Source organism: Castor canadensis, chromosome 8, assembly GCF_047511655.1.
Source record: "Castor canadensis chromosome 8, mCasCan1.hap1v2, whole genome shotgun sequence".
Classification (NCBI taxonomy): Eukaryota; Metazoa; Chordata; class Mammalia; order Rodentia; family Castoridae; genus Castor; species Castor canadensis.
The window spans coordinates 30,249,508-30,262,019 of record NC_133393.1 but is presented as its reverse complement, the minus strand read 5'-3'; the positions used below and the strand labels follow the sequence as shown (position 1 = coordinate 30,262,019).

The window sequence follows — 12,512 nt, the reverse complement described above, 5'->3', positions numbered from 1 at the left end:
TAAATAATTTTTAATGATTCTGTCTTCTAGTTGTCACTGAGCTTGGCAATGGTTTCCAAGAGTTAATAGGAGAAGGTAGAAGTACAATTCAAACCAGAAACATAGTAGACAAGATGTTTTCCCAGAGAAAATTAATAGGAAGGGAAAATTTCTAGACTATCCAGAAAGATTTGGAAGCAGGGGTCAGCCTCACTCTTTGATAGGCTTATATCACCTTTATAGGAAATCAGAAGCTTCCCACAACTTCTGTCCTTCCATCTTTGCTTCCTTGGGGCTGCTGGGGGCAGTAAAGAATCACCTCTCACTGTTAGCATAGCCATTCTAAGGACAGGCTAAAAGTGCTCCCCAAATGATTTGTTGAACTAAAAAGCATGAGCACATACTTTTAGTGTTAACTTATGAAGCCTTATAACAGAGGGTACAAACCTTTCTTGTGTCTTTGCTAGATTTTATTGGTTCCTAGTCTTCCAGGTTTTAGAAAAATACATTCCCTATGTAATCCTGGCTACATGGGAGACAGATGGAAGGATCACTGTCTGACACTGGTCCTGGGCAAAAATGCATGACTCTATCTAAAAAGAAACAAAAGCAAAATGGATGGGAGGCCTGGCTGAAGTGGTAGAGCCCTTGTCTAGAAAGTGTGAGGCCCTGAGTTCAAACCCTATTACTGCTCAGGTGTAAAAATTTACTGTGTAATTTGAAGGATGTAGTCAATTGATAACAATTTCTTGGCTTTATAAATAGTCTTCTCTTGTGACATTTTCTTTATTTTCATTTTATAAGAAAAGGTCTCAGGGAAAGTAAACAAACCGGTTTCTGGGGCTGATTTTCAGACAAGGTCAGAACACACCATAGGGTCAGCAGGGAGCTGCTTCAGTTTCTACATTGACAGTCCCAGGTCAGTTTCCTTAAGCTTTGCAGTAATAACCCTGAAGTGAACTTATTTCTTTATGCTTTTGATTCTTGGGTGACAATATTTGATGTATAGGTCAACTTCATATTAATATGGCTCTTTAGCTACCAGAACATCCCACTCCCCAACCTTTGGAAAATGGCACTCAAATATGTCCTCTGCCAGTATGATAGACAGCACATCCTGAGGAAACAGACACACTTATTTTTCACCACTTTATTAAGATCAAATTGACATTTTAAGTGTCAACTTAATACATATCATTTGACGTGTTTGGAGATAAGTATACATTCCTGAAAACCATCATCACAATCAATGCTACAAACTTTATCAACTGCAAAACCTTCTGGAGGACCATGCTTTTCGTTTCTGTTTTTCCTTTTTGTGGTAATAATATCTACTACCCTCTTAGCAAAAACAATACAACACTGCATTGTTAATCATATGCATATAGTTTTTGCATTAGATTGTTAAGAGTTTACTCAGCATAGCATAAGAATCTACAACTTAAACCAGATAGTGAAAAGGCAAGAAATTCAAGATCTCCCTGGGAGAGGTAGTGTGAACAATGATAACATTGGAAGCCAAATAAATAGGCTACAAGAGATGAACCAGATGTATCTGATGGAAGGGGGTGAGAGTTCTGCCCCCAAGCCTCTCTGAGTCTTTCTTTTCCCTGATAAGCACCATCTGGCCTGGAAGATGACTGGCAAGAGGGGACACTACCCAACCTAAATGATTGAATCTAACGTGTATCCTTGCAAAAAACTAGCCCTTAACACAAATGCTTCTTTTCATTTTTAAATTGTAAAAATGATTCATACATCATAGAGAGATCTTTAAATCAAGAAAAGAAAGGAACAGGGTAATCTCTCTACTCTAACAGACTCGCTATGAACTGACTTTTCTAGTATGTATATTTTGTATGTAGTTGAGATAATACCAAATAATCACTTCCCAGTAAGCCATCCAGTGATCACACAATATTTCACCTGCAGTTTCATCCTAATGTAGCTAAACATTTCCCTGTTGCTAGTCATTTAGATGGCTTCCCATGTGTACAATTCAAAGTAGTACTGTAATGGATTCCTTGTGCATGAATCTGTCTCTATGTTTGTCCTTGGGCCAGGAATAGAATTACTAAGTCAAGGCTTTGAATACTTTAAAATTCCTGGCACCCAGATTTTAGCAAATTTGGCAAAACAGATATCCTTCCTCCAGCTCTGCTTTCCCTTCCCTGGCCACTCAGAAAACCATTTTGACGCAGACCTGTCAAGGAAGACAAGAGTCTATATATATATATTTTTTTTCTACTTTGATGATAGCGAATTAATGTGCTGTCATCCCTTGGACAATAAACAACTTTTAAAATTTACTAAGGTTTTTTTAGAGACAGGGTATTAGTACATAGCCTAGACTGGCCTCAAACTCACTATTCTGTTATCTCAGCTTCCTGAGTGCTGAAATTATTGGTGTGCACCACCACAGGTGGCTCTAATAACTTTTAAAAGAGGGGATGGGTGGCAAGAGGACCATGTAATCCAAAAGTGACTAACAAAAATATATTGGGTGCTGTAGGAACTAGTCGTGGGAAGAGAGTTGGAAGGCTGACAGTTGGAACTTCTCAAATTCCAGCATAGCCCCTTGTGAACATAATTCTGAGCAGACTTCCTATATCTGAGCAGGTATCTCCAGTTGCCTAGGAAAGTAATCCCAAGGAATAAAAAAATGTCACTATTTCCATTTTATATATCAATGGTAGGTGATGGTTAGAAGAAATGCAGGATGGGAGTGGCCTTGAATGTGTATTTGTTATCACTGTTTCAAGCAGAGACTGTGGGCCACTGGACCTGGACCCATGTGTCATGGCATGAAATCTTGACTTCTGCCTGTGACCTTGGCATCTTTAGACACTAGTATAGCCAATAAATAGCAAAGTAGAGACAGAACACATAATTGTGCAGTTAGATAATAAAGTTCTGATAAACATTTCAATTGGCAGAGAGTTATCACAGTGAATCACAATGAAGTGTGCCACCACCTTCAAAATTTGAATTCACTTCCTCAAGTGGTTAGAATATGGTGCAGGCCTCATAGTAGTGATGATGCCTCTAGGATGGAGACATCCCATTCTGGTTAATGAAGAATAGGACGCTAGCATTCATTATTTTAGGAATATTGGAAAGTCCAGGAAAGGGAAGGCTTGTGATAAAAGCGTGAAGACTACTGAAGGACAGGGTCACTCAATGATTCCATTGACTATGGGCACTGGAGTAAGAGGACCAGCCCCTAAAGTTTCCTGACCCCCCACCAATTCCCAGGATTCAAGGCAGGGGGGCAGATAAATATTTTTAAATCAATTATCCTAGATCCACTCTCATGCCTTATCATAAAATGGCTTAGAAAAAATTATGTTTTTACAGGAATGTCTATGATAAAATGTAGGTCTGCCTGCCTGAGTTTATATCTTGGTTCTGACATGTGACAGCAGGCAGTTAATCTCTCTGTGCTTTAGTTTACTTATCTCTAAGTATGAAACTGGAAACAACCTTATTTGGCTTTTCTGAAGAGTAGAGTAGAGCCCTTAGATCAAAATCCACATGCACTTAAGTTAGTGACTTTCTATTAAGACTGATGGATTCAGGTGATTTGTCTTCAGTGGTTCTTGCATTTTTGAGTGTCGGCATTCAATTTTCCTGGCTCATAGGTTTCTCAGAATAAAAAATATAACTTGATAGGTCCAAAGAAATTTCCCTTACATCTTCCCTAGTCTTACTTAACCCTTTCCCTCTCCCCTCCCCCAGTTTCTCATTTTCTCGAAGGAAGTAATTACTTTGGCAGGAAACAAATTAGAAAAAAGCTTAGAATAGTTTGAATGAGATAAAGTGGCAAATTAAATTAATTTTTGCTAATGTATAAATGACTACTACGTGCGTCTGTTATAAGAGGAAGGAACACTGCGGCAGGGTAGCATTAATTGAAGAAAATTTCAGCGTTTATTGTAGATGCTGAAAATGGAACTGTATACGGTGATGCATGCCTGTTGATCCCAGCTACTTAGGAGGAAGAGGCAGGAGGATCATGAGTTCAAGCCCAGGCAAAAGCAGTTAGACTGTCTCAAAAACAAAATGCAAAAGGGCTGGGGGCATGGCTCAAGTGGTATAGCACGTGTAGGAGGTCCTGGGTTCAAACCCCAGTATGGCTAAAAAAAAAAAAAAGCTGAGAACCAAACGCCCCCACTTTGCAATTATACAACAAATGGGTACCTAACCTAACAGAGCCACACCTATATTTGCCTGATACTGGCACCCAGGAAACTATCCTCTGTGAGCCACAACAAAGGGTACCTGTTGACAATGCTCACATCTTGGCCCTGCAGTCTAACCACTCAGGCATCTTTGACAGAGAAGTTGAGAACTTGACTTTCTGGTCCCTGACTCCTCCTCCTCCTGACATCTCACAGAACCCTGCCTCACTGTGTTTTTTCTTCCTGCTCTGCCATTTGGCTCTGCTGCTCTCTTTCCTCCTTCCCCATTTAAAGCTTGTGATCAGGGACAGATTTGGTGTCAGTCATTTACCCTGTTGGAAAGTGCAAGTTAGTGTGCCGAGTGCAGTTCTCTAGTTAAGGAGGGAAAGGTTTTGTTCCTCACTGAAGAAATTTTTAAAGAGGTTTCTTTGGAAGCCAAGAAATCTTAGGACTAGAGTTGGGGGATGGGGAACACTTCCCAGGGGCCCTAAAACCAAACCCTGCAGGCAGCTGTTTTTCCTGTCATAAAACCACTCCAGTAATCAAGGAACTTAGAAATCTGATTAGTTGGGTTTTCCTTTCTCTCTGAACACTGACTTTGTAATTCAAGTTCATCATTCTCATAGTTTCGTCAGGCCAGCCACGTCTAGAACTGTTGAAGTAGTACAATGAGCACTTCACTGGAGTTAGAAAACCTGGGATAAAAATTGCTGCCCAACTTTCTAGTTTGACAAGACTAAGAGCCTCTACTTTCCAATCTGTAGAAAGAGGCATAATGACTTCCCTCCCTGGTTTAACATGAGATTTAAAGGAAATTCAAGGGAGAGATCAGTTCAAGCATTACTTAAATTTTACAGGTCTTTGAGCTTAAAATCTTTCCCTCATTAACATGCATGATTTCTTCTTAGCCCTTAAGACAGCATGTGGACTAAATCCTTAGTTCCTAGTTCAGCAATATAATGTTTTAGGTAGTTTTTCATTCCATGTAACTCTTCTTCAAAATAAACAACACACTCAAGCATGAAATGTGCAAGCAAGAAAGAATCTGTACTTTGAGACAAAATATCTTTATTATGGTTGCTAGTAAGACAGGTTTTCTGCAAGAACCATTGGAAAATGATGTGGAAATAAGCTTTTTTTGGGGGGGTCTGAAGGTTGAGGCTGAGAAATGAAATGAAGCTCTTGGCAGAAAACATGCCCTTAGTGGAAGGAGGTGACCCTTGGTTCCACATGGCCTATTCTCTCCAAAGCTCTCTCCAAAGGCAGGGTAACCTCTAAGCTTAGAGGGCATCAGGGAAAGCGCTAAAAGTGAAACTGCCACTGGCTGTCCATTGACACTTTCCTTTTGTTGTCCTCAGCCCAGCATCAGCGGGGTGGACCTTGACAAGTTCCGGGAGATTCTCTTGCGTCACTGCGATGTGAACAAGGATGGAAAAATTCAGAAGTCTGAGCTGGCTCTGTGTCTTGGGCTGAAAATCAACCCCTGATCCCCATCTACTTTGTCTTTTGCTCTGGTTGTGTCTCTGCGCTTCTTGTTGGAGTTGTATTTGTGCTTTGCTGTTGGTGGTGCAGTGGGTGTTCTTGGGCAAGGGGAGGGGACTCTAGGGCCTCTCCTTCCAGTGGCAGGGCATAGTCCTGCCTCACTGAAAGTCCCATCCCCAGCCCCCAAATGAAGCTTCTGTGATTTCCCCTTAATTGTGGGCTTGTGTATCCACTGAAAGGCTCAGCTAACCTGTTAAATCTGCTCTGCTTGTCCTTCCTTTGTCATCAGGTGAGGGGACAGCAGCAGCCAAGTTCATTGTCTTGTGCTCTTCTTGTGGACTTTCTGTCACGTCTACAAATAGATTTTTATGTGGTCATAAATCTGGAGTTGAGAATAAAGATGTACTGGTAATTGCTTTTTTGTTGTGACTTTTGAAATATTCTCCCTGATGGTCTGACAGACAAAAACACTTGTCTCACTGGGATGTGGGAAGTGGAGAAGGAGAGGGAGGGGCAACATTTTAAAGGAACCCACTGACTGCCAGGGGAGCTGGCATGATGACAGGAGTTGCAATCAATCACTTTTCATTGGTTAAGAAGACCAGAACCCTCGTCCTGGACTAGATTTTGTTCTTACGTGTGTGGTGAGCTCACCTGGTCAGGCAGGAAGGACAACAGATGAAATCTGGAGAGAGCTTTCCCGGAGATTAGGGTTGTGGATCAAGTGATAGAGCATTTGCCCACCAAGCACAAGGCCCCAAATTTAAACCCTAGTACTGTAAAAAAAAACACTTTCCCAGGTAACCTGACCACTTACTCCCACTCCATCCCTTCCTTTTCCAACAGGATCTGCAAGTTAACTGGTGACTATTGAGGCTTCCTTGACCTCAGCATTTCCTGTGGGTGCCTCTGTGTGTTCCTGGCCCACATGCACCCCTGCTCCCTTCACTCCTGGAATGTTGACATGATCCCCTTAACAGGGGGCTGCTTCCTCCTGTGGCAGGGGCAGAGACTGATGTGAGGGTAGATAGGCCTTTCTTTTACTGCCTGACACTTCATCTTCCATAACATCTCTGCCTTGTATCAGACTGTGCAGCAGTTTCCAGCTTCAGGAAGTATTTTTAGATAATTCAGAATAATACATATTAAAAGCTGATCATAACCCAAGAATTCCATCATTCACAGAGATTCCCTTAATTGGCACATTGATTCTCTTCCTCTCATGTCTTCCTCACCTCCAGCATACAGATTGATAGTTAAGAATTATTATCTTGACAGGTATGGTGTTGCATGGCTATAATCCTAGCACTTGGGAGGGTGAGGCAGGAGGATCACAAGTTCCAGGTGCCAAAAAACAGAATCTGGGGATGTAGCTTAATGGTGAAGTGCTTGCCTAGCATGTGTGAAGCCCTGGGTTTGATCCTCACTGCACACACACACACACACACACACACACACACACACACACAAATCCCTGACAAACAAAAACAAAAAACGAAAAAACCCTACTATTAAAATTAGTTTCTGTGTGCCAGGTGTGTCTAGGTGCTTTTCATACAGTAATTAATCCTCACCTAATCTCTGTGATGTAGGTCCTCTCATGATACCCATCTTAGAGATAAGAAACTAAGGCAGATAGAAGCAAGATCTATCCTTTATCATACCTCTTGGAAGTGGGGATTCTGGAATTCTTGCTCCAGAACGCATGCGCCTAACCACCATGTTAATTTTAACCCATTTTTGTGTACATTTCTTGAACCTCACTTCCCCTCGCAGGTTTGGTCTCCCTGTGAGATCCAGAGGACATTTCTGCAGGTCCGTTTCCATCGTCCTGGGGTTACAATTCATTGGTGCTTAGAGAGTCCAGGAAACACAGGCCAGCAGGCCAGCTTCCTCTCAGGCCCCATGGTGAATTAACCATGGGCACGCTCCCCCACCCCCAAAAGGACAAACATTCATCTTCAGAGTTGAAACTGTCTAAACTCACATGAAGGAAAAAAGAAATCCCTGTCTTCAGATGCCACAGTATCCTGCAGAGCACTGATAGCTCTTCTTAGTTTGTTCTGTTGTTAATGTTTTTAAGTAACAGAAATCCTTCATTTTACTAGAGTTGGATTTTATATTTATTATAACACTTTATGTTTGGTTCAAGAAACACTACTCTGTCACATATGCATTATTTTCTACTTTTATTTTTTAAAACTTTATTGTGGTAACACACACACAGAGGTATGTGTGTGTGTGTAGCCTAAGATTTGCCATTTTATCCACTTTAGGTGTATAAATCAGTGGTATTAATTACAGTCTTGTGCAGCCATCACTACTAATATCTAAAATTCATTCATCACCCCAAGCAGAAACTCTTTACCAATTAAACAATTTCCAGTTTCCTTCCCCCTAGCCCTTGGTAGACTTCAATGTACTTTCTAGCTTTACAAATTTTCCTGCTCTAGATATTTCAGGTAAGTTGAACCAGATACTGTTTGTCCTTTTCTTCTGTCTTCTTTCACTTGGAATAACGTTTTCATGATCCATCCATTGTATGGCAAATAGAAGAACTTCATTCCTTTTCAAGGCTGAATTATATTCCATTGTAATAGAAAATCCTTATTTTGTTTATACATTCACCTGTTGATGGACATTTGGTTTGTTACCACCTTTGGTTAGTGTGAATAATGCTGCAATGAACAATGGCACATGGCCATCTGAATCACTGTGTAATTCTTTTGTGTATGTACCTCAGAGTGGTATTGTTTGCTTTGAGGAACTGCCAAACTTTTCCCCATAGCTGTGACATTTTACATTCCTGCTAGCAATGTACAAGAACTCCAGTTTTAATCTAAATGGAGCTCTTTTCAGAACTGCCAGAAATAGGAATATGGACCTGAGGCTGGCCGTGTCAAGTCATTACTCTTTCTTTAGCTGCACAAAGTAAATCTTTGGGGCTACTGCTTCAGCAGTGGGTGCACTAAGTTCTTAGCGAGGGGTCTTCATTCTCTTTGATGGCTATCTGGAGGTGGTGAAGGTAGGTGGGTGGTGAGGGAGGTTGTATTTGTTTAGGAAAGATCCATTAAGGGCAGCTACTTGCAAACTTTTACACATGGCATGCGCAGTCACAGCCTTAGGTTGGCAAAGACATTGTCAAACACATGAAGAAGAGTCAGGTTAGGATCTTTAAGTAGAAAAGAAGTGGGTTTTCTACTCAAGGAATGAATTCATTTAGAAACATTCTCAACAGCTTCCACCATCTCGTCCTCTACTTATAGGTGTTGATGTATTCATTACAGGATGGTCAAGGAAGATAAACGGCTTTAGGCTTCTGTTGAAAAACCAGAGTGTGAACAAGAAAGTGAAGGAGTTTCTAAGTCTCTTATCAGAGTCCATGTTATGTATATTTGATGGGCTGGTAATGGTACCCTGAGACGTGTGCTCTACTCCAAAGATGTTAATTCATTCATCCGGCAGATGCTCATTATGAATTAGTAAAGGGCCAGGCAGTGTGGCTCACAGCTCTAATCCCACCTACTCAAGAGGCAGAGGTAGGATCATCACGGTCAGAGGCCAGATCTGAGCAAAAACGTGATATCCTATCCAAAAAATAACTAAAGCAAAAACGGCCGAGGATATGGCTCAGGTGATAGAGTGCCTGCCTAGCAAGTGTGAGGTCCTGAGTCATTATTAACGAAATGTCATTATTAATGAAAACTGGTGACATTAATCATCACCAGTTTTTTAATGAAAATATCCCAACTCATTCACATGCAGAGCCAGCAGTTACTACTTCAGAGATTTGAAGGAGAGTCACTAAAATAAATTCAATTTTATGTCTCAATTTCTTCCATCTATAAGATGTTTCATTTTGACCTACACAAAGTGAAGCTACATTTTTCTCCTAGTTTTTTGTGTACAGATGGAAAAAGAAAGCTTGAGTGAGAGAATATTGTACACATGGTGGGAGGAGGGAGAACGAAAAATCATTTGTGCGGAAATCCTCGCTTGGTACACTTTGTTTTTTTATAAAGCGGTGTCATTCTGAGTCAGCGTTGATTACTACATGCACAATTACAGTAATCCACAGGCAAGCGTTAATATTACTAATGATATCGCTTTGCAAAGTGATTATCTAAGAGCCATTCTCAGCTGTTACATCAGGATTACAGCATTTTTGTAACTCCAAATTAACCCAGAGATGGAAAAGGCAGCATTTGTTGAGTCAAAAAGAGTTGTTGAGGAGGGCAGCCTGCAATTAGATCAAGCATGCTGTCACCAGCGAGGCTGGCAGGCCTAGTTCACATGCTGGAGGCTGGGGATGACCTTTAACAGATGCAGATTCTCAGTAAAAAAACCCTCAATCCTAGAGTAGATACAAATAAAGCTTCATAGCTTCACCTTTCCACCTCTGCTTTGAGAAGCATTTTCTGGGCTTCCAAAGGTCATTGTTGAGATCTCTTAACCAAAAGAGCCAGCCCCAGTTGTGAGCTCGTGCTTGGCTAGCCATGGGTAAATTCAACCCAAATCAATCACTTTTACTAGTCAATTGAACATTTTCAGGGAATTTTCCTTTTGAGGGGGGCAAGAAGACTTTATTTTCTAATATTTTGCTTAGTATTTTGACCTTAGCCAGGTTTGCAGTCTTCTGAACCCAACAGGTCACTCCTAATACGGAAGATTCAGGTAACTGAGGAACACATAACTGCAGTAGAGACAGGCTCACTTGCAAGTCGAGGCTATTTGATGTATTTCAGGGAACTTTCCCTCTCTTGCCCCATCCTATCTCTGGCAGCAAGCTAAAGAATAAACTTGGCTTTATGGAAGCCTTTAATTATTGGCACACTCAAGTTCACAGAAATCTTAAATGGCTTCCTATTGTCTACAAATTTCATCTCTGGTAGATTTACAACTCACTACGAGACCATATTTATGGTATTCTGGGAATACAAAAAGCTTTAACCAGGTTCTTCTGTTTCTAGTGGGTGGTCTCAGAAAGACCCTGGTTGATAAAATCTCAGGCCCTTGGTGTCCCAAGCAAAGAACTGGATGGAGACACACAGGTTGTAAGGTAGAAGCAAAGTTTTATTAAGAGTGAGGAGAGAGTGCGTGAAAGCAGGAAACTATACTCCCCAAGGAAGCCAGGAGGGGGAAGGGAGGTGTGCACAGGTTCTGAGTAGGGTGGCTTAAGAGCAACACCCGGAGCTCAAAAGCACCAGTTCTCTGCTTTGGGTGAGTATTTATAGCAGGGGTAAGTAAGGGAGGGAGATTTGCATGGTATTTAGGAGCGGCTTTTGGCAATTGACTACACATGGGAATTCAATGAGCAAATTATGTGTCCTTGGGCACAGGTACCAGTTTGGGTCCAGATGAAAATGCTATTTCATAAGTGACATTTTGGGGTGGTTCTGAGTGTAGTTAGATCACCTCTTTCCTGTGAGATGATCTGCAAGGAAGACCCTTGATTCCCATGACCTGGTTTGGGAATGTTCCCTAAATTTCCTGCCTTACTTCCTTTTATGGGTCCTCTGCTACAGCTAGAATGATCTGGAGTTTTCCTAGCCCTTATTTATGCAGTCCCCACTCCCCACTCTTCTTCCTATATATCAAACATTTACCATCTTCAGGCAAAGCTCAGAGCCTACCCCTTCCAAGAGACCTTCTTTCATCCAGACACAAGTGATGGCTTCTCCCCTAGGAAGTGAGACAACTGGTCTGTTAAGAAAAGAGGATGACCAGGGATGGTGGTGTGTACCTATAATCTCAGCTATGAAGTAGGTGGAGGTAGGAGATTTTCAAGGTCAGCAAAAAAATAAGACCCTACCTTGTAGCAGGGAGGACGGTCAGAAGAAAACAGACTAGGCCTGAGTCCTGAGAAAGTAGCAGGGAAGTAGGGATGGCATAGCAGAGAGATAAAACCTGAGAAATCTGAACATGAGGAAGATCACGCAGCACTGGGGAGGGAAAAAAGTCATGTAGCTAGGGTAAAGTAGCAAATAAAATTAAATATAACAATATATGGATTAGACCTTTTTGCTTCTGTAAGCTGCTTGCAAGTGTATATAAGTGAGACCCGTTTGTTCTTGGGCCTCAGCCTTTGGACACGAGTCTGCTGAGTCTGTGCTGGCACAATAAAACGTTGCTTCCTGCTAAATTGCTTCAGTGTCTCGTATCTCAGCTAGCAACTTCCTGCAACAACCTGAAAAATATACTAAAAGAAAAAGAAGCTGGGGATGGCTCAAGTGATAAGAGAACTTGCTTAGCAAATACAAGGTGCTGAATTCAAACACCAATACCATACTAAAAAAAAGAGAGAGAGCATTACCCCTAGTCAGAAAAGCTGAACTCAGACTCCAGCTTTGCAAGGAACTTACTGGAGAGCTATATTGATTTCCTAGGACTGCCAAAACAAAGTACCACACACTGGGTGGATTAAACAACAGAAATTTATTGTTTTACAATTCTGGGGCTAGAAGTGTGACAGTAAGCATCAGCAGGGCTGGTTCTCCATGAAAATTATGGGAGAGAATCTGTTCCATGTCTCTCTCCCTGCTTCTGGTAGCTTGCTAGCAATCTTTGGCATTCCTTGGCTTGTAGAAATATTACCCTGACCTCCGTCCTCATATTCACATGACATTTATCCTGTGTTCAAGTCTATCTGTGTCCAAATTTTCTCTTTTTATAAGGACATAAATCATATTGGGTTAGGGTTCCATATTTCTGTAATATGACCTCTTTTAATCACATTTTCAATGACTGTATTTCCAGATAAATTCACATCCTGAACTACTAGGGATTAGGACTTTAACATACGCATTTTGAAGGGACAAGTTGTATCCCATAAAACCCATAGCAGAGTCCTTGGGAGAATCTTTCTTGGTT

The 12,512-nt window shown here is 41.3% G+C and overlaps 1 protein-coding gene across 2 annotated transcripts in view; it reads left to right on the top strand.

Annotated features, from left to right (window-relative positions):
• Scgn (secretagogin, EF-hand calcium binding protein) overlaps window positions 1-5,902 on the top strand; it is a 44,676-nt gene extending 38,774 nt beyond the window's left edge. For both annotated transcript variants that reach the window (XM_074082759.1, XM_074082760.1), the window contains one exon: window positions 5,519-5,902. In XM_074082759.1, coding sequence (XP_073938860.1) covers window positions 5,519-5,647 — 129 coding nt within the window. In that variant the 3' untranslated portion in view covers window positions 5,648-5,902. The remainder of the gene's footprint in view (window positions 1-5,518) is intronic.
• The last annotated feature ends 6,610 nt before the right edge of the window (window positions 5,903-12,512 follow it).